This window comes from Aptenodytes patagonicus, chromosome 7 (assembly GCF_965638725.1).
Source record: "Aptenodytes patagonicus chromosome 7, bAptPat1.pri.cur, whole genome shotgun sequence".
NCBI classification, from domain to species: Eukaryota; Metazoa; Chordata; class Aves; order Sphenisciformes; family Spheniscidae; genus Aptenodytes; species Aptenodytes patagonicus.
Genome location: NC_134955.1, coordinates 43641712 through 43664927, shown reverse-complemented (window position 1 = coordinate 43664927; position 23216 = coordinate 43641712). Strand labels below are relative to the sequence as shown.

General features: G+C 38.5%; 1 protein-coding gene across 5 annotated transcripts in view; it reads right to left on the bottom strand.

Moving 5' to 3' along the window:
* NPAS3 (neuronal PAS domain protein 3) overlaps positions 1-23216 on the bottom strand; it is a 639348-nt gene that overhangs the window by 16414 nt on the left and 599718 nt on the right. For all 5 annotated transcript variants that reach the window (XM_076345013.1, XM_076345010.1, XM_076345011.1 and 2 more), the window contains 2 exons: positions 17379-17572; positions 10760-10866 (listed from right to left, as the gene is read on the bottom strand). In XM_076345013.1, coding sequence (XP_076201128.1) covers positions 10760-10866; positions 17379-17572 — 301 coding nt within the window. The remainder of the gene's footprint in view (positions 1-10759; positions 10867-17378; positions 17573-23216) is intronic.

Below are 23216 nucleotides of genomic sequence, written 5' to 3'. Positions count from 1 at the left end.
TACTGTATCTCAACAGAGTTCTCTTAAGAAAAATAGAAAGATGATAACTGTTTAGAAAAAAATTGGTTCTGTGAGGCTTTAGAAAGCTGCATTTTACTCACACCATATGACAGGAGAAAGCCCCGAGTGCTGGACAGAGAACATCTTTTTTAAGTGTGGGTAGAATGTAGTGTATTGTGTCAATAACACTGATTGAGACTTGGCTGCTTTCGTGATATGAATATTAGACAGTAATAATTGCTGGCTTCTAAACATAAATTCATCTTTTCCAAAGTCAAGCAGGAAGTAGCAGGTCAGATTCATGAAAGAAAACTGTACCTCACTGGTATCCAAACTCCCACCTAACATCTTCATTCACCTGGGATAATTCTTTTAAGCTTATACAGTCACTCTAAAAATGCAATTGATTCATTGCTTACTTCTGCAATATGGAATACTGTTTAATCTTCCAGTGTAGGGATGTTACATACATAAATAGCTGACAAATTAGGCAAAAATAAGTATTAACAACTTAGAGGAGAAAACCAAAAAGCCTTAATCAACCATTTAGAAAAATTGGAAAGCTTAAGAATCTTTAAAAACTAAGCAATACTTTTCCTGCCTCACTTTGCAGAAAAGCAAATGTTAAAAGTGGTCTGAGTGAAACAAAAAAAAGTGGATTCATATTAGGATTGAAGTCTGTAGCTCAAAGTCATCACTTGCCAAATACAGTGAGGAAAGTCTTGCATCCTACATGTCCAGCTAGGGAAAAAAGGTGACTCTAAATAGTGAAAATAGTTTGGAAAAACATTCATGGATTTTATAACCTATCATAATCCCAGGATAGTGGTACTCCAGTCCTCTGAAAATTCCTAGCCTCTGCTAGAGATTTTGCCTTCATTTGATTCCAAATTATCTCAGATAAGGGCCAGGAAGATGTTTTGTTTAAAATCAACCCTATGTTATCAGTTTAAATGACGTCAGTTCACAGCAGCAGTACAAATTTATTAAACCCCAGCAAAACCAGAAAAAGAAGTATTTCCCAGCACTAAGCACAAGTCTTCATCTTCTACTTGAACAAGAGAGACACTTTTCTTCCCCTCTCCCTTTCATGGTGGTTATAACATACCATTTGCCCGTGGCCCATCATTTAAAATTACAATTTTATGCTTAACAATAACTATTAACAAGAATATATAATGCTAGGTAGGGTGTTTATTTTAAAACATTATGTGGGTATTGATCAAATGTGATGACAGAATTATAATATATAATTCAATGTATCACTAGATGCACTCTTCCACAGAAGCTTACAGCATGCATATCAGAAAACTTTCCTGTTGTTTCTATAGATAAAAATGATGTAAATAAACTAACTAAATAAGTTTGTTTAATGATAAACTGGATTGAAAAATGAACACTAGATTTGTCTACCTAGGATTCTTTAGGTTTTCTTCTCTCTTTCTTAACTTTTCTTTTCCCTCATGATTTGTCTGTCTCCCCATGACTTTTAAAACTTCAATCCTGCCATAAAGTGATTTCCTTCTGCTAATATTGAAATGGTCGTTTAGAAACCCAAGCCTGCTTTGAACACCAACTTCAGACAGAACTTCCATTATCATTAATGAACTCTCTTTTCAAACTGGAGGGGAAAATGAAAACCCAGATCCAAATTTTGCCCTTAGCTACTAAAATGCAACATCAGAGGAGAAATTTGGCCCTGCTTGCTCAAGAAACTTGAATCTGTCCTCCATATCTCTACGAATATTAATGTCCATCATATGACAACCTATGTAAGATTAATGACTTTAGAACATAACCCTTTCCATGCCAAATGTATCAGCAGACTATATACAACTATATCTCCTACAAATAGGAAAAGAGATAGACGTTTCACAGAAGCAGATTGGCAGCAATATTAATTTTCTTTTTTAATTTCATAGGTTAAAGATGGTCTGTTTCAAGGGACAAGATCCCTTTAAACATTCTTTCATTTCTGGGATAAAAGTCCCTGTTTGGGTACTTGGACTGAGTGAAATGCGTGGTTTCTCACCTAATCTCTAGAGGAAAGGGATCCACAGCACAGTGTCATGGTGGCATGGCACAACTGAATGTTCAAACACCCTTCTAACCACCACAAAGATTCATCACTGTCTCACATTTAGCAGTAAACTACATTAGACGTTTTTAGAGCATATTGTCCCTTTATACCAGATGACTTGTAAAAACAAAAGAGAAGGAAACAAAACAAAACTTTCCACCTTTCTCCACAAGCCTTAAAAAGATAGCTTAGCACGAACCAAAAAAAAAAAAATCCCTTGTAAAATAAAAAGAAGAGAACTTCTGAATAACTAAGCATCTTACGATCTCAGAACCAATACCTAGCAATCTGTGGACATTGGGTACAAAGGCTTCAGATGTTTGGCAGGGCATTCCCGAAAGCCCACTGAGCCAAAGTCCCAGACACCAGCCTACTCACTTTATAAGTTATCAGACATCAAAACCAACATTGATCCACCACTGGCCACATCACTCATGGATGGCAAAGCCACAAATGATTTATGCAGGTCCTTTCAAATGAGTGCTAATAAGACCTATTGCCACACTGTCACATATCTGATATATGCCACACATTTTACTGATACTATTTTAATATCCTTCCGGCTTTGAAAACTGTCTCCCTCAGAGACACAAGGTCAACTGTCCAGACCTTTGAAAAATAAAAAGAAGATAAAAAAAACAGTAGCACTAATATGTTTCTAAAACTCTGGAAAGATCTGCAACAGTTTCTTCATACCTTCACATAGTGACATTTTAGAATGGAGTATTTCACTGCCTAGTAAACTACAAACAAAATCCTTAATCAGTCCTTGGATTTTCAATGGAGCAACACTGTTTCTGATTTAGACTACAAGGTGATGAACACTTTTTGTCTCAGTAATCTTGGAGTGAACCTCAGCAATGAAGGTAAAAAGATATGTGGCTGAAGTACTTCTCCCCTTCATTTTTAAAATGGCATACATTTACATTATGTAGCAAAAGTCATTACAGAAATAGTTTAGTGGACAGTGAAGGTGAAGCTGCTGGAGATGTACAGTAAAACCTTTTATTCCCATGGCTTTGCAATTTATCATATGCAATCTATCACAAGAATAATATCAAAGTATAAATTCATCTTTGGGGTTGGCAATTTTGAGCACAAAGAGACTTTAAAAAAAAAAAAAGAAAATTATTAAGGGAGTAACTGGGAAACCAGAGGTACCCAGCAGAAGTCAGAGCTCAACCTTCACTCTATAGCCCCTTAATGCAGTAGCTGTACTTATACAGCTGGTACTACATGCATTTTTAATGTAAGAATAGGAGAAGAGTTTAGGTGTAAATTTAAACTGACTATGAGCTATGGAAGACTTACAATGGAGAGCCTACAAACTGAAATGGAAACGTACTAATCAGTATTGGATTAGATTTAATTTGAAGATGAAATAGCATCAGGAATTAAGTTAAAGGGTTATTGATGCAAACTATTATCTGCAGCATCTTGCAAAATAACTGTATATTGCTAAGCTACAGAAGGCAAAACTCTGCAATTAGGTTCAGCAGCTAATGGTTTAAATAGCTTAAAGGTTTAGCTTTGTAGAGTTTTCTGGTTCGTTTACTATCCAAAAGATCTGATGCTTCTGGTAGACTCTCTTTTATATACTTTACATACAGAAAACATTTGTCTAATAGCACACAATTTGCATGTGAAAAACTTAGCCGCAAAATATCATGAAGATTAGAAATTTATCAGGATTTAAAATGATATCTGAATATTTGTATGGATAATTAGAATACCAAATATTACAATAGTAACAACTGTCCTCCACAAGCAGAAATGTAAGCGGTGGTATCAATTCTCATCTTTCAAGGAATGGACGAACCACGAGTTAATAGTGTATTATTTCTTTACTGAAAGAGTGGTTAAACATTGGGACAGGCTGCCCAAGGAAGTGGTTGAGTCCCCATCCCTGGAAGTATTTAAAAGACGTGTAGATGAGGTGCTTAGGGACATGGTTTAGTGGGCATGGTGGTGTTGGGTTGACGGTTGGACTCGATGATCTTTTCCAACCTTAATGATTCTATGATTCTACGATTATGATTATGAGAAATTCTATGATTATGGAGAAAACAAGGGTGCAAGGTGTACATAATTGCATATTGCAGAGTGTTTTCCCCCTTCTTCTAAAGTAAACAGCTTTGGTCAGAGAGCAGACGAAGAAATTAAGCTAGATAGACCAGCATCTCTCATAACCAAAAGAAGCATTTGCAGGAGCAAACATATCATCTGCAGGATTTCAGAACATGGCTAAAGGACACGAAACATACACACTCTTAGTTTGGTGCACATCTCTTAAGATTCATTAGGACTGAAAAACAAACACTAGGCATTGGCTAAAACCAAACTCCATGCTCCTTTTTTGCCTCGCATGAATCAAAAAAATGTTTTCTTTATATGGTTCCGTTTCTTATCTCCTGTTCCCTCATCTTGCTCTATCACCACTATCTCCAGTCAAAAGGACGTAAGGACGCCAGTCTCCAACGCAGAAATCTTTGCTGGCCCATAGTAAGGACAGAGAGGAAGATTGTGCAGGTGGTCAGACCAACACTTCTGCAATACTTTGAAAACAAGATACACTAGACTATCATCAGGATGCGGGCTTGGTTTAAGAATTAGCTAAACACCAGACATTCTATCAGCCTAATTTAGAATCAATCTTGCTTTTTAGTGATGATAATAAACTTGTACAAACATGAGATTCATTTGTATATTTTAGCATTTTATTTCAGTCACAGAATGCAAAACCTGACATTGGAATCAGTGATTTTTTTGGTGATTGAAGATATTAAGCACTACAAGAGCATTGAAATTTCGATCTGATTAGGATAAAAATTCCTCAGGATCAAAACACTTCTTTTTTTCCCCCTACAGTTTTACTAATTGTGTGCTACTTGACATTGCAGAGTTATTCCACAGCATGATAGCAAAATATGTGAAGTGTATTTTACTGTTAGAAATTATCAACTCATTCTATTTGTTTTTCATGTATTTGAGGTTATTAAGAGAATAAAAAATTATAACTGATGTGCATAAGTTAAAAGGGTTAGTTCAACTACAGCTGGTAGGCTAAACCACTGAGCAATAGAATTTTTCTACTGAACATACATAAAAGAAATCATGAATATATAACTGATTTAAAAGCAGACTGAGGGGGTAATATCCCTTGAAAAATAGGGGAGCCATGAAAAAGGTGAATGTGGAATAGTTTATTTTCAGAAAGACTGGATTATTCTAACCACTGGAAACTGGATAAAGTAGATCAGAGGGAGTGCTACCAAACATACTCATCAGAGACCTTTGCTTTATGGGAAATGAACCGCCCTGGCTCACTGTTCCCAAGGAATTGTATTTCTTATAGCTGTAAATCAAATCCTGAAGAAACAGGATGATATTTTCTAAGCAATAGCTGAGGACAACAAGTATCTTTTTCATCAGTGTCATATTTCTGAATTTAGACCTCAATTAGGATTCCAAAATGAAAAAGCACGTATTATATACCAATATATACTTGTGACAGTGTTCTTACAAGCAATATATTAATTTTCAAATGGTGGCACATTGTCCTATATTTGTCCAAAAGTATATTCATGGTTGCCTTCAGAGGTCTTGACTTTTATCCTTCCTTGCTGCTTTCTTAATGACCTTCATTGAACAGTAACATCAAGTACTTGATGTTCAATGAAGACCATTACTTTTTTTCAATTAAATGAAAGATGTATACTCCTACAGCATATGACATCCATTCACTCTTAGCAAGAAATGTACTTCTTAAATCAAAAAGGGATATTATAGACCTCTGTATGGTAACAATGTCAACCAAAGGGAAGCACATATGCACAGCATCGTACTCCAGAGAGCAGCGAGTGTCAATTGCCCTTGCTGAGCTCTACAGACAGTGCTAAGACCTGATACAACAGTAATTTTATTCATCTGCCTGATTTCTGATATTGAGTTGACATAAAATATATCCTGCTAGCTTTAAGATCAGGGATATTTTCTTGTCATTGGAACAAGGGCAGTTCTACCCATGCAGGGACTCATGGCTTGGTGAAAGTGTATGAACCGCCCTATGCTTGACATGCAGTTCAGCCCTGCCATGTTTCTATGCAGAGGTAAGTAAAAAGAGAGGATCCAATCACCTTCCCCATTCTTACAAGTGGTAAAGTAGAACTGGGGGCATGAGAGGTCCTTCCAGGATGTTAGTTCTAGACGCATAACTATGAAACGTAAAACATTCAACTTCAACTCTTTCATGACACATACCCTAAGGAAGAGCTCTGTTACACGGAGCTCGGATTAGGAACTGTATCTGAGCCAGGGTACAGCAAGACCTGCAATTTTTGAGGGCTTGGATTCAAACTCAAGTTGTTGCAGCTTACCCAGTTGCTGTGTGTCAGCTGAGCCAACAGCTGAGCCATGATGCTGGATGGTGTACAGGCTGTTAGACTAGAGAACATTTTAACTATAATCTCTGTGAAAGAGACCTGATTTATGATAAGTGATATCTGTCAGGATTCTACCAGAAATTTGTTCAACAAACACAGCGAAGATGAACAAATTAGAAGTTTCCCAAACTTCTGAAACCATGAAGCATTATAAAATGGGAAACAGATTAATAAGGTAGAATTGTAACACCAAACAATTGGCTGGGAGATTTGTGAAAAAGCATGATCATTGAAAGCTTGAATGAAACAAGATAGAAACAATATCCCTAAACTTTTTATTTCTGTTTGAAAAAAATTGATGCTTCAATAACTTGTGGGATCACCACCATGTATTATTGTGTTAGAATAAATGCAGGCATATGTAGAGTTAGAGTATGAATGTTGTTTTATTAACCCACAGGGGCATCAAGCTATAACTAATATAAATCTCTAAGTAGAAATGTTGACCCCACTGAACCTAATGGAATTTTTGCTATTTACTTCACTGGGGTCAGAATTCTAGTCCATATAAATTTGCTTTTTTAGGGCATAATCCCCATGTCCATTGAAGCCAATGAAAGCTTTTCCATTGACTGTAACTGACCTTTCATTAGGGCAGCAGTTTCCTTACAAAAGACTGTTGTCACTGCTATAGTACTGCAGACCTTCTTCACCATTATACTTGTTATGGTCACATTCCTGAAACTGCTTTTGTCTTCTTTTATCTGAGATAGCGTTAACAAGGCCTGTTTTTCAAAGTTTCTAATGGGCTGCTATGATCTGAAGCCATCAACAGCCCTCTTGATTTTTTCTGTGTGATTTTGTGCAACATCTTCTTCTTTGCTTGTTTTCCTCTTTGATGTCTTTGACTAACGTGGTTGAGAAGGCAGGATGTACTGGTCTTACTTTTTCCATTTTTTTCTGATATGTTTTCAGTGAATAGGCAGAGTAGCAGTTTTATTGTGTTTCTTTTTACCCTTAGATCTACCATTGCAATTTGGGATTCTTCTTGTTTTAATCTTTAAAAATTATTTTCTCTCCTGTAAAAATCAATCAAGATTTTTAGCTGCATTCTGCAGTCCTCCATCAAACACAACCTTTTCATTTTGCTGCTTTCTCAAGTCCTGCTTCTACTTTTCAATAGGGCTTTCTAACCATTACTTTATCTTCCAGGTCCTCTTCAAAATACTGCACAATATTGCTTTTTTTTTTTCATTGTAATCTCAAGCAATTATTTCATATGTTGTACTGGCAAATCTCCTGCATTGTCTATTTTGGGGAACTGCAGTTCTGCTGGGTTTTACCTTCTACAGCCAGTGTCTGCAAGTTCCTGAATTTTAGCTCTAATTTTATTTTAACTAAACCAGGAGGATTTTCTCTTTCTAGTTTGGTTTGAACTTGATTTTCTAGGATGGACAGGTTGCTATGAAGTGTTTTGGGGTTTTGTGATTTCTTTCTCTTGGTTTTTCTACAAAGTTTTTTTCCAAATGCTAGAAAAGTCAAGCATCTCTCTGCACAAAGATATGAACCACTTCAGCTTCTGCAGGACTTACAACGGGCAGGTATACTTCCTGAGCTATTCCCAAGTCTAATTTAAACTTGAAGATCTTTCATCCAGAGCATGAGTTTGAACAACATGAAAAGACAAACGCAAAGTCCTGTACCTGGGATGGACTGATTCCCTGCAATGGTACAGGCTGGGGACTGACTGGCTGGGTTGTCGCTTTATGGAAAAGGACCTGCGGGTCCTGGTGGACAGTATGCTAAGCATGAATCAGCAGTGTGCTCTATGGCCTGTACTAAAAAGTATATAGCCAGTAGATCACAGAAAGTCATTATTCCCCTTCACTCATCACTCTTTAGATTGCATTTGGAATCTAATTTTAGGCTCCCAGCACAGGAAATATACTGATAAACTTCAGTGAGCTTAGCAGAGGTCTGTCAAGATGGTCAGGGGCTGGAGTACTTGCCCTGTGAGGAAAGGCTGTGGGACTAGGCTTGTTCAGCCTGAAGAAGAGGTGGCTTCAGGGGGCCCTAACAGCATACCTGCGAGGAGGTTACTGCAAAGATGGAGCCATGAGCTGCACAATCAAAACAGGGAAATTCCAACTGGATAGAAGGAAAAAAAAAAAAAAAAAATCACTGTGAGGATAATTAAGCCCTTATTAAGGAGAATTGGAACAGGCCATTCAGAGAAGCTGTGGAAAGTCTGACCTTGAAGGTTTTCAAGATCAACCAAAGGACTAAATAATTTGCTTTGAATCAGTGTTGATCCTGTTTTGAGCATGAGGTGAGACTAGATGATGTCCCAGAGTCCCTTCCAGCCTGAATGATTCTATGAACATCCTGTTCCTGTAAGCCAAGAGAACAACTATACATAAAAGATGTAACCAGCCTCACCTATTGAAAAAAAATTAGCCTAGCAAGAATAATTATGCTATAGCCACACAGCCAAGTTTGGAACCCCACTGTGCTGGATGCTGATAATGGGAGAAAGTCCCTGTGTTTATAAAGCTTGCAATCCAATCAGCTAAACTGGACATACAGTGAGAGCAGGAACACAGTAAGGTGAAGCGATTTTCTGTAAGTCATTCCTGTCTCCAGGGTCTCCTGAGTCCTAGTCCAGTGCTTATACACTGGACCACACTGCACTCACACTGTCTGCATAGGTCTCTTAAGTTTTCTGAAGATGAATGTTTCATAAAGCATATTCTATTTCAGAGAGAAGTGGTCATTCAGAAGATTAAGGTCTTTTTCAAATGGGATGTTCATCTCTGCCAGGTGGTATGTTAAGTCTGAGTCATAAATATCTTTTATTTCCTCGGTCAGATAGTGCAGTGGAAGTGCAACTTGTCATTTTTGACTTCCAGTTTCAAGAACACCAAGTAAGTTTCTGAATTTGTTCCTTCATTTCTGAGCAACTGACATATTTTCCTGGATATTAAACGCTCAAAATGTAAATGATGCAAAATTACTTTGTTTATCATTTTGGATAGTTGATTTTATTTTTTTCCACAGAAATCTATCTAACCTGACCTTCTTATGCCAAATGCACTTTACCTTCTAGAAACTTCTGGGACTATTTGAAAGCTATACAGAGCTTGATACTGTTGTTGGCTGCCATATATTATCATAGAAGCTGTCCCTATTCTCCTGCTTTCCAGTTGCAGTTATCCTCCCATCTTCCCTTGCAGATCAAGCAAGGTACTTTTGGACTGAAGATTTATACTGCCTTCTATTGTAGTCATATGGTTTTATAAAAGCTAATTAAATGTGGCTGTATTTGGGTTGCTACCCTTTTATTAGGAAATGCTAGCAGGACATGGTGCAGGAGGAGTGGAGTTATTAAAATCTGGGACTCTGAATTTAAGAGGCAGTTTGCAGATAGTCTTTTACATTAAGAAAAAATACACAAGTCAATCATAAACGCAGTCAGTCACTGAAACTTCCAAAGAATTTTCTGGCTTCACTGCAGGCACAGATAAATTAGAGATTATGGGCCTAAGTCTCTTTTCGCACCAGGGTAAATCGGGAGCACCATCACTGAAGTCAACAGATCTCAACAAGAAAAGAATTAGGCCCTACGGCTTTTAATAAGAGGAATACAAAGAGTTTAATTACAAGGAATCAAGCTGAACCTCCCTTCCCCCATACACAGACATATGCACATGCTTTCTGGTAAGGTTTGTCTCATAACATTTTTGTACTTCTGTTACCTTATCCTGATCAGCTACTACCTGTGTGCAAATAACAGGGACTTAGATGCTATAGGGATGGGGACCATTTAGATGTTAATACACGGGGTGGTTAAACACTGGTAGGGCTATAGCTCAGTTCTGTATTGAAAAACCTGGTGAAATCCCAAACATGCTGCAGTTTTTGACCTCCACGTTATGACACAGAAATAAAAAACAAAAATAGGAGTTCATTTTCTGTGCTAGGGAGGGAGTTTCTCACCTAAGCATTACCTCTTTGAAGGAGTAAAATAATGCAGAGCACGTGTAAATGAACAGCTGCTGGAAACTCTGGTAATACAAATACAATTTTTTATTTCCACATATGTGAACAATCTTATATGTCTATAAAAAGACTTGAAAATAAATCATACAAAAAGTTATATTTGAGCCACCCTCTATGAAACCCTATGACAAAAAAAGCAGGTGCAAGATGAAGACCCCAGTCGTGGAATAGAAATAATAGTTCAGGAACAATCAAGTGTTGTACAACAGATTATTTTGACAAAAATGGAAGTACTTACAGTCTAAGTGACTATGTCTGATGCCTTCCACATCTTCAGCATGAATGAAGTGGTAACATCTCTTTCCTACGATATCTACAGGGGTCAGATCCATGTAATCACTAATCCTAAAAAGGAAAAAAAATACAGCTGATAATTCAAGAAGGAAAAGAATACAAGAACTGTCAAATGAGTCAGAAAGTGAAATCTGCTAAAAAGTTTTTTCACCACTATAGTAATTTGAATGGAATATCTGTACAAACAAGACACAATGCTTTTTAAAGAAACCTTGAAATAATTTTACCCATTTAAATAAGTGGAAAGTTAAATTTTAGTGCATGTTCTCCCCATAGCATAACACCAAGACAATATAATTCCATTAAATTGTAAAGCATTAGCAACAATCCAAAATCTTCATTAAAAGACCAAGATGATTCAAGGTTACATAATAAAGTAAAAACATGTTATGTTTATACCAAATGATTAGAGACATATTTCATTTCAACAGATTGGTCTTCTATTGGGTATATTCATGAAAAGGCTCTTCAACCATTTCTTGGCACCAAGTCCAAACTGATATTTCAAGGGATATAATTTAAATGCTGAGACATACAGATGCCTCAGGGTGTTATCTTTTTTAGTCTAACTCATTTGGGAGCTCAGCTTTCACTCTGGGCCCTTTCAACTGGGACTTTTTTGTTTGTTGCACATAGAAACTTTAAAATCTATTCTGCAGACCTTTGTGTGCGTGCGTCTGTGTGTGTGTGTCTGTGTGCTAGTGTCTGTGTGCGTGTGTAAACTTCTGTCATGGAGTGTCAAGATGTCAATGTCCTTAAATGCAGTACAGAAAATAACAAAACAATTGGAAAATGCCTTGCTCACACAAGCATTTAAAAGTATGTCTGTTTTCTAGAAACAGAATAATTTTTTAGGGTTTGAAATATGCTGCAATGATTGGGGTTAAGCCCACTTTGCAATTGTAAAATATAATTGCCATCCATTTAAGGGAGTTGTAAGAAACACCAAACATCTTGATATAACCAGACAGCTGAAACAACTGGAGTGTGATCCTGAGGGAGACCAGTGGGGAGGCTATACCAGAAACCGAACTGCGCAGGTCTGAGGAGTTCCTAGCAGGCAGAGGGGATGAACACAGCCACTGAGGCACTGACTAGCAGAGCTGTGTTTGCCTAGGAGTCTGAGGCAGGGCGAATGGATAGACCGGAAAGACTGAAGGAGAATGGAAGCATTAGACAGCACCACAACAGCACTGGTGGTTTGTCCCAATCAAAAAAAAACCCCAAACATGAAAAGCATCACAGGTAAAGCAGGTGGCCTCCAATTTGCTAGTAAAAATTGTCAAATCAAGTTTAGCACAAAACACACCAACCTTCTTCCACTTTCATGACAGAGCACGTTGAAGGATGTGCACTTTCAAACAACTGCCTAGTAGTTACAGCACTTAACCAAATGTGGGATACCCGTCTAATGTTTAGCACAAACCACAGTTGAAAAGCACCTCTCCTACCTTCTCAGAGAGGACACAATTCACCGGCATAAAGACAAGTCTAGAATGGTGGCAGTGGGACTCCCTATGCCTCCTGCTGAGTTCCTCCACTTTGGTTGCACAGTGAATTATGGACTGGGAAACAAAGGACCTGGGATCTCTGTCCAGTGACAAGAAACCTCACAGAAGGAAGGGAGTCTGAGATTTAAAGGTTCCTGTTCCCTGGACTGTATGTTGTCTTTTTATACTAAACTAAGTGTATAAACAGTTCATGGAGCAGAATCCAGAACTCAAGCCTTTCCCCCTCCCATGTCTACACTCTCCTCACTGGCACACTTTGCTGTCTTTTCTTTGGCCCAAGAACTCTTGTGTTTTCTGTTAGGAGGTGGCTCTGCTTCAAGATCAGGGAGAAGAAATCCCACCCTGCTCAGCCTAGTAGAAAGGGGCAATCTCCAGGCAGGCCACTGCCCTCTGATGTACCCAGGCTGCGAGTACTACAGTTCACAGGGCTAACACGGAAGATGATCATTCTGCTTCCCCCTCTGGTAAATTTGACTTAGCTGTATTTTGTTTCTCTGCAGCAGCATGTTTGTATAAAGTCTTCGCAGATAAAAATGAACACAGCAAGGCAACTGTGGAAGCAGATTCACAATCCCTTCAGTTTAAGGTTGCGCCAGGGGAGGTTTAGATTGGATATTAGGAAAAATTTCTTCACCAAAAGGGTTATCAAGCATTGGAACAGACTGCCCAGGGAAGTGGTTGAGTCACCATCCCTGGAAGTATTGAAAAGACATATAGATGTAGTGCTTAGGGACATGGTTTAGTGGTGGACTTGACAGTGCTAGGTTAATGGCTGGACTTAATGATCTTAAAGGTCTTTTCCAACCTAAATGATTCTATGATTCTATGGTTCTATAATATTAAGAAAAAGCTGTTTCAAACAGACATATGAAGGACATAGGATTTTTTTTTTATGGAAAAAGTGGAAGAAGAAACAGAAAGAATATCCAGATCTAAGTGATGATCACTGGCAAGCAGTGACACCAAAACCAGAAGCAAATTACATCAAATAGGACACCCATGCTTACATCAAAGGTACCAAAGATGGAAAATAAATAATTCGCATGGAGAAAATAAAGAAATATTACAGTATATCTTAGAGCACTAATTAGGAGACATCTTGTGGCTCCCAAGCCCTTTGACAAAATAAAGCAACAGGTTGGTGGATAGGAACTCGGTTCTGCTGAATACGCAGACCTGATCCTGTAAAACATAAGCACAGGCTTACGTTTGAGCAGATCAGTGGTTCCACTGACTTACAGGACTGTTAACATGATTGAAATTTAAAGGTAGGTATATGGTACAGTGCTTTGCTGAACTAGGACCAAATTGTACACACATTTGTAGGCTTGAGGCTCTCTACACAAGACTGTTTCTGCATATCTGAAGGAACTATTGGCAACCACTGTCACGGCCAACAGGCCAAACATCTTCCATTTGGAAAACACCATATTCGCTGGGTTATTTCCTTTTGGGCATATATTAGCAGATATGGCTATAGCAGTCCACATTAAACTGGGCTACAGGCTCTCTCCAGATGGTCTCCAATCACTAACAGTTGACACTGAAAATACACAGACTGATGCTGTACTCTAGCAGCAGTCTCTTTATTCTGCTTTTAGTTATTTATCACCATCTAAGGTGATTTGTCCTCTGCAGGTGCTTTTCTCACTTCACTGACTAATAAAGAAATTCTAGACTATTTTAGACTAGATGGTGAAGTTTAGATGACATGAATCCCACATTTGGAAAACAGACATGGATTAACATACCACATTTTAGGCAACAAAATTTTACATCCCCATTTAACACTTTCAGAACAAAATATTAATTGTTAGAAATAACCAGTGTACTAGCTAACAGATCTTGTCTCAAAGGGAAGCTAACTGTTGACTAGTTTGTGCACGGAGTCCAGGATTCTGGTGCAGATCTCTTCATTCAGAGGAAAGTAACAAGATGCACCCAAAGACTTGAGTAATGTCACTCCTGCTCCCTGCTGCTGCAAGCAGGCAACCACTTGGAAAACTAGGAGTACTATTGATCTCACCCCTGCTGATCCAACGGTCCACTGTGAGCATTCATTTCAGTTAAGTAGCATGGCGTCTGCTCTATACTCCCCGCAGCTGCCAGTAACTCCCCATTGCTCCATAAATAGTGCTTACAGCTTCCCCAGCATGGATCCATTTTTCTCTGTTTTCATCAATGTTGTGCTTGCTTTACTGTGGCACCACAAAGAATTTCCCAGCTGCCCGCAAGTGCCAGGAGTCAAGCCCATATATTCAGGATGGGATGCTTACCTGCTTCTCTGTTGTCCCAGAAGAGAGATTCCAACTTCCCTGACTTGGAGAATGGCCTTGGAAAATGCCCAGATAATTCATCTGACAGCTTCAATCAGCTGTTCAGTTAATTCCTTCCCTTCTTCTGTCCCTTCCATTCCTCCAGCTTTTACAGTCATATTCTGTACGTATTGTATCTATATTGTACCTGGTATGAAATCCAAGTCCTGTCAATCTTACTCCATTTTCCACTGGTGGAAATCCCGCTGCCTCACTGAGCTAACATTCACCTCCCAGCCCTGGCAGAAGTGTTTCTACTCTTTGAAATTCCTTTTATAAACTATTTTTAACACTGACACAGGGGCTTAAAATGGAACTATTTCAACATAAATTCAAGTACCATCATACGCATTCTATCCTAGCATATGAGATAAAATCCATTGCAAACAAGGAAAAGTTGCTTTATAATGTTGCCTTTACCTTAATGAATGAAAAACATTAGTAAGCTCAACACTTTCTTGCATAAGTCAGTTGACTTACCATAGTTTACCACGTGTTATCAGCTCTTTCTATGTGATTACCAATCAGCGCTCCACATGTGATGCATTTTACATTTTTCAGTGATGCCTTTCTCAGGCATTTGAAAATTTTATTGCTACATGAACGTAAAGGGAAGGTTTGAGGAAAACGTTTAATTAAAAAAAAAATATATACAATTTAGGGCTCATAAAAATGCCAAACTGACGGCAGAGAAAGTATAAATCTTTCTAACACGGCCCACAAATTCATATCATACTTGGCCTGACGGAATAGTTAATTTTTCACATCCATTTGATTCCTGGCTTTTTTATTGAGGTTGCCAATGAAGGTAACAGTAAGTGCAAGTGATTTTGTTAAAAGGAAATTTGTTCATTAGGAACTGGACAGATACCAGCAACTCATTTCACAGAGGCCATTGAAGAGCTCTGTAGCAGTAGCAGCTTTCCATTACTACCTAGGTAGGTGACAGTAAAATCAAAGACTAAGGCAAAAGGTTTCTTCTAGATCCTACTGCTAATCCCCAGATCTCTTTCACCAGCTGCCGGATTATAAAGAATCTAGATGCTCATTGGGTAGAGTCACAGGAAAAAACTCAGCCCAAACTTTAATACTGTTACCAGCTTTCTCTGTGACCTTGTGCAAGCCACTTTCTATGGAGCAGTTTTTCCAAGGTTAAACGTGAGAATAATATATTCTCTTTTAGATAATGCTTTGGAAGTCTAGATGAAGTGTCCTCTCTAATAGTCAAGTAATATTATTATTATTACTACTGTGGCAGTTCAGCAACATGACAGCAAAGGTAACCTCATAACTGAAATCCAAGATTATTTTAAATTGTTTAAGGCCCTGATTCAACAAAGCATTTGAGTTTATCCCTTTTTACAAAAGTTTATACTGATATGCTATCCTGATCATTGATATTCCATTATCATTGAGCAATTATAATTGCTTATATCAGAGAGCTTCCACTCTTAACTTATAATATGCCATGGCTGCTCTCACATGAAAAGCTTGCATTAGTCATCTTATTTGTTCCACTTTTTTATGATAGGTCCCCTTCACAAAATTTCTTTTGGCTGCATTACCTTCTTTCTTCCTTTCCAACCTTTCCCCCATACCTCAGACTTCCATCAATGGACCCAAACTTCTTTATTACTTATATCTTCCTGCTCAGATATCTTCACTCTGCTCTAAATACCCATTCCCTAGATTTTATTTTTATTTTTCAGGGCCCTGAGGGCACCAATAAACCTTAAATGGTCTTGACCAGACTCCCTGGGCCTTCCCGCACCCTGCCCACAGCCCAGGACCCCATTTCAACCCCCCAGGGCTCCCCTCACCCTGCCCACAGCCCAGGACCCCGTGTCAGCCCCCTGGGGCTGTCAGCCCCTGCCCCAGCAATGCCGCAGCAGGGCCGGTCTCCAGCTCCCCACAGCCCTGCCCTGCCCCGCCATGGGCCCTGCAGAGCCAGGCCCAGTGCCCCCTGGCTGCCCTGCTCCTGGCTGGGGTGGTGGGACGGGCCCTGGCTGCCAGGCCCTGCCCCGACACACCTCCATGGGGAGCCCCCAACGCTACCGGCATTCAGCCCCCAGGGATTAGGCAGCTGAATTTAAATCCTACCTTCCACCTTCCTAGATTGCTTGTCGCTATCACATCGAACGTAGCACCCCCCTTCAACCAACTCCTCATCACCTGTTCCCATTTCACTGCTGTCTTTCCCAATATGCCCATAACCAATTTTATTCTACAGTTTTCACACCTCTTACTGCAACAGATCCCATGTCTCTAGCCTACTATCTAGGCTGTCTGTGCTTCTGTTCCATTAAACACTGAGCACGATGTGCTGTAATCTGCAAATTATTTAAAAAATGGAAAACTTTAAAGCTTCAGATAGAAAGCCTTGTGGAGGGGAGGACGGAGGAGCATAAGGACAGTCATACAGGTCAGACCAATGTCTGTCTAGTCCCAAATCTTGCCTCTGAGAGGGACGGTGAGAGATTGTAAAAAGCAGGGAAAGCTTAGAGGAATCTTTCCTGGCCTATCCTCCCCTATTCCAGCAAATTATCATTTTTAATTTACCTTTATCCTCTAAGAATGTAATGAAAATGAAGGTGATGATGATGAGAGTGAATTCAATGCTCTCATACAACACCAGGATGACATTGCAGGAGTCACAAATTTCAAAACTTTTTGCCAAGCCCATGGAACAAAGAATACACACAGCTAAAACAAAGAAAAAAGGAGCTAAAAGCTGTACCTATTTTCACAGTAAATGATATTGAGGTCCATATTCACGCGAGTGACAAACATGTGGCAGTCAATCCTGACTTCATTAATTGTAGGAGGTGGCAAGGCATGAGCAACGACAACAAGTCCCATGATTTGGCTGGGTACTGTCCGTCCGTGGGACAGTGACACTCTCAGACGTAACCGGCCTGTTATATGAATCACCTGGAAAATAAAAACAATAAAAGAAACCCCAGTGAATTCTGGATGCAACTGTGACATCAGTTTCTTTTAAAGGATAGCATTACTATTCCCTACAGACCACTTAACACAGCCAAAAATTTTACTAAGTAACTGCCAGTATTAGTGTTAAGCTTATTAATATTGGCTGTCAACATGTCCTATATGTCCTCATGGCAAAAAAGAAGACAAGAACATAACAAGCAAATGCTTCACATTCATCAAATAAAAACCTCAGAACTCCTGTGGTATTGATTTTTGTTGTGGTGGTTGTTACAGAAAGAAAGAATAAGAAAAAAACAAACTAGAAATTCAACAAAAGAAAAGAGAGAAGGGGATAAAACTGAAATAATGAAGGTAGAAATTAATAAAATATTAATTTTATAACATTTGGAGATTGAATATGAGACAAAAAGGTTGGCAGTTTTGAAACTTTTCCAGAATGGATTTAATTGAATTGCTAGTCACCTACACCATGGAGACACTGCTCACAGCCTTGAATTACTTCTTTGTGGTTGGCAATTTGAGAAGCAACAGCCTAGAAGTGATCAATGAGCTCAGCTGCAGGATGGTCTTCTTGCATCCACAGCAAGCTTTTTAAGAGCTGGTAGTGTAATGCCTTTGCCTAGTACACTATACTACACTATAGTATATACTATGTATGTATGGAGAGCTTTGGGGGCAGATGGTTTCTTTCCCTATTCACAGCTAATGCCAGAAGATGCCCAGGAGATCCAATTGCACCCCTGGAGAGTGACATTCTAAGAAAGCTGCCTGAAATGGAGTAAGTTGAAACTCTGGGAAAAGAATAATCTACCACTTCCAGTTTCACTCCTTCAGGAGTTCTGTGGATAAATAAAGGGGTTGTTTTTTTCAATAAAAGAATATAAATACAGCACTGATGCCAGATATCAAACTGAAAATGGAAACTGCAGTTCCTGTACTCATGGATAAGACAGCCATAAGAACTGGTAGTTGTGGGCTCTCCCAGATTTTCACCCTCAGAGTGTGTTACAACATCAACATGAAGAGAAGGCTTCCAGGAGATGGGGGCCCCTTTCACTGTGATCCCAGACTCACTACCCAGAGGTCAACAGAGATGTTGGTTGGTACCAAGTGCACTGGAAAAGGTGACAGAGATGGGATGCAGTTACAAGTCCACTGATACTCATCTCACAAAGACAGCACCCAAACTCTTTGCTTCTGATCTGAGATTGATTGTTAACAGAAAGTGAGAGAGAAGAAAATCTTTCATTAATAAGACTGCAAACCACAAAGTGCATCCAAATTCAAATCTAATTCATGCTAGCAGATCTGTGATCTAAGCCTTGAAGTTTGTTTCTTTTTTCTAACCTAATCATTAAAATATCTCCTTTCTCCACTATTTTACATTTCGACTCCAGCCAGCGTGGTGAATCTGAATGAGGAAAGTGATTAGCTGCTGTGTTTGTCCATTTCAGTTGCAGGTTTCTGACCACCCACATTTGAAGTAATTATTGCCTAAACTCACGCTTAATGCACCTTCCAAGGGCAAACTATTCTATGAATATTTGAAAAAGTTCCTAAAGGCAAGGATGCAAAAACACCATTTCAAACACACTTTATTTTTTTTTTTCTCAAGACCTCATTAACTAATGAAGAAATAGCTAAAAGAAATAGGATTAACTTCACAGGAGGGGCAGTAATAGTATATTTTGCTCCTTCTAGCTAGGCTTGTATATACATCTGCTTTTTATCATTATCTGTCTCTTTTTATCATGCAGTTTCAGCTTACTGCAAAAACTCAAATCTGTAAATGCTTGGAAAAATGCTGATGGATAACTAGTAATCATGTGAAAAATAATCTTATTCTGAACGTGCTACGCAAAAGTATTGTTGTTCTGTTGTTTTTTCATAAGAGTCCTTATGCTAATATGTTTGAAGTTGGCACTATCACTTGAGGGAATTTTTAAGATATATGATACTTAAAATCCATTTATCTCTTCCTTGTATTTTTTGAAACCTCCATGTCATTTGCAGATAAACATCAACATGATTTGTTTTTGAACAACTCTCTATTCAGTCAGTACCCCACTTTTTTTCTGATTCCTCATCTGAAATACACTTCAGATGTAGTATTACCCCAAGAGACAGTTCCAAACCTGCTAGACCCACCATATATTAACATTGTTGAAGTTCAAGAGAGTTTGCTTCCAGATTCAAATTATTTAGCTTGTTCCTAGCTCTATCATGGATCAAAACATGTTTTAAATCCCCATGCGAATTCAAATTTTAGGGGTCAGCACTAAATTGCATTCTGATTCTGTACACTGGGAAATGTACAGCAAACTGCCCGTCAGTTCCAGTGCCTGTGTGCCTCTAAAGAAACTATTTCCATGCCTGAAATCCCTTTCTATGACAACATTAGTCAAACGCACCAAGTGGGAAATCTAATTGGTAGTAAAAAACAATTCTAGCTGTCATGACCTTGTCTACATTGTGAGTATTGCCACTTTTAACACTGGTTCATTTAAACTGGGATTAGGGGTGATAGGAATTATAGGGTCTATTATCTCTGGTAGCTAAAATTAATCTCTTTATAATTCAATCCCTCAGCACTAGTCTATCATATCCTAAAAAAATATTATGACTTTAATGAAGCTAAATTGCAAGAATAAACTGTTTTATGAAGGACAATACTTGGATCCAGATGTAAATATTTAACAAAATTTTGCTAGGCATATTCTAAAAATCAAACGTAAATGCAGCTCTTCTGTGCAGTTTTCTTTATAAATGCTTTCTTCTGAAAAGTATGCAAGAGTCCAAATGCATCTTTAAACTATAATTGTCTTCTTTCTAATAATGCTATATGAATAGACTGGCACATTTAGATGTCACAGCAAGAGAAGACAGTGATACTGTGTTCTGTCCATTATAAAAAGGTGGGTGAATGCTATACCCCTGGTCACAGGGATCATCAGAAACTTTGTATCTCAAGAGCTGTACAGATTTCCCCAGCATTTCTCTATCTACCTCCTAAATGAAATTAGTAGCAAGACTCCTTTTTTACTCTAACGGGAGCTGGACTGGGTTAACAGTTCAGAGACTTTTTTGCTTACAAACTGTTTATTGGCAGGTGTTGTAACTTGCATGATGTTTTCATCCTATAGAAGCAGAGGGAAATCTTATGGTCAAAATAAACCTTGTGACCTGATCTAGACCAGGATTTGACATAGGTCATTCTGACCTGTATTATTGCTTGTAGCGTGGCCTAGTTGTATAATAGTTATACTTGGATAGACAGGTGAGTGAACCAAAAAGCATTCTGCAACAATAAAACTTTTAACACTGTCAAATGAAAATAACACACACTGCTGTAAAGATGTCATGCTGAAGCAAAACAAATACTATAAAAATCTTTTGTACTGTTTAATTGCTTTGCTAAAAAAATTCTAAATCAACTTTGCCTGACACTTCAATATTGGAAAAAAAAATCATTATTTGGCTTTTATTTTTAGCTGATTAGAAAAGGGATTTGCAAAATATTGTAAGTACATGTAAACAGAGTTTATGAGCGTGGGAGTGTTAACAAGCCATATTACTTGGACAAATATATATTTCTTTTCCCTGCCATATGCTCTCTTTAGTCATCTGTTAGCGATAAGCACTTAGATGTCCTCTACTAATGTCTACTCATTATAAACAAGCGCATCACAAGGACCTTGATAAAACCTTCCCTCTGTCAATACTCAAGGAAAGGAAAGCCCAGTGATTGAAAAACACATCTGGAACCTGTTCATCATCCTTTAAAGCTAAATCTCACCTCTGAAGATGGAAATACTTTCTTTGTCAAAAGACATCTTTAAATATTACATCCATTTTTTCACATACATATGATGTCAGAGTAAGGACATGCATTACCAGAGGCTATAAAAACCTGCAAGCATGAACAATCTGTGAATTTCACCTTTCAGATGTCTATGTGTTCTTCAAAACTTAAACTTCCATTAGAAAGAAATTTCTAAACTATTTCTTTTGTTCTCTGTGTAAACCATTATGCCAATTTATTATGGGACTGAAACCACTGTACTGGCAGAAGTGCTCCCTCCACCTCATTTCTCTTAATGAGATATTAAATTTGAAACCTTAAAATTATTGCTTATATCCAAATTTTGAGAAGACAGTCACGTATGAAAACATCCTAACTTAGTTTGTGTGCCTAGATATTTACTTAGCTCTTATGAACAACTCACACATACATTTATCCCGCTTTACTGAAACAACTGTGATTCACAAGGATATATGTATTTGGTTTGGTCTCTCAGAGATGTTATTTTATACTTCCAAAATCAACACCTAAATCTTTAAACCATAATTAATTTGAACTGCTAAAATTGGCTGCAGAAGTATCTTACAAACTATAGCCATGTTCTTACATTTTTCTTTCAAAGAGTTGTGTGCTCCTTCACTCACAGATACATGGACATGCATCTCAAAACCTGCCTGTGACACTAGTGAGACAAATGTTTTAACACTCCACAAGGTAAAGGGTTCCTGTATGGTTTCAGGTGATTTCTAAGCTAAGACTGAGCATCTGGAAACAGGCTTTCCTCTGGACTTTTCAAAGAAAACAGAGTCCACTGTCACATCTGGAGTTTACACAGTGATATCCTAAAGGTTCTCCTTCTGACATCAAAATATACCCAGCCTATCAACCTAAACTTCAGTATAGGTTTCTTTTTCTACCACAGTTCTCTTCTTTCCTCCCTGTACCCCACTGCAGTCACTACAACATTTCTATTTGCTTATGTTTTCTCATGGTCAGAAGCCACTTATTTCTGGGGTTCCACAGCCCCATCCTCTCTGAGACCAAAGCCTGCTCTCCCAGTCTTCAGGAAAGCTTTAGGAAAACACATCACTTGCCTATGCTTATCATTCAGCAGCACTTGGGATCAGAGAGGTCCAGTAAGGCCTTGTGGTTGCAGTTCTGGTAATACTTGCATATCCCATTCTCAGACGTACTGCATTTCTATAAACACTGCAGTCTTCCTAACAGGAGGTCCCACGGAGCATGACATTTTGGTGTTGAAAAGGAGTGAGCCGCTACAGCTGCAACATGTTGGATCATCCCAAATGTGCAGCAAGTTTGATGCGTCCCACATGCATCCAACTCGCTGTACACACAGAGATCAATTCTCCATCACGTGTACAGTTAGCTTAACACACAGAGGACACATTGGACTTGCGGCATGAGCCATGTAAAGTAGTTTGCACAGGCCCAGCGGCCACTCTTGGGGACTCCTGCATGTCTGGAAACCTGATCAATCACCCCTCAGATAATGAAGTTGTGAAAGGTAAAGTTTGTAGATGTATGCTCCTGTTGTATCAATGTTAGATTTACTCTCTCTTTCCTTCTATAAAATAACCATCATATCATCTTTTCCCTTGTTAACATCACCCATCTCCAACTTCGTAAGTATCACCTACCTTTTCTCTCGGACGGCATAATAGAATAACATGTCTACTTACAGTAATTGTTCTCAACTCTTATTTGATTCAGAAGTTTGCTGCTTCAGTTTTAGCCTTGAAAAAGTGCTTGTATGCTGAAAAACCTGTTTGTTTTTTTCCTGACTATAGTAGTCCATCTAAT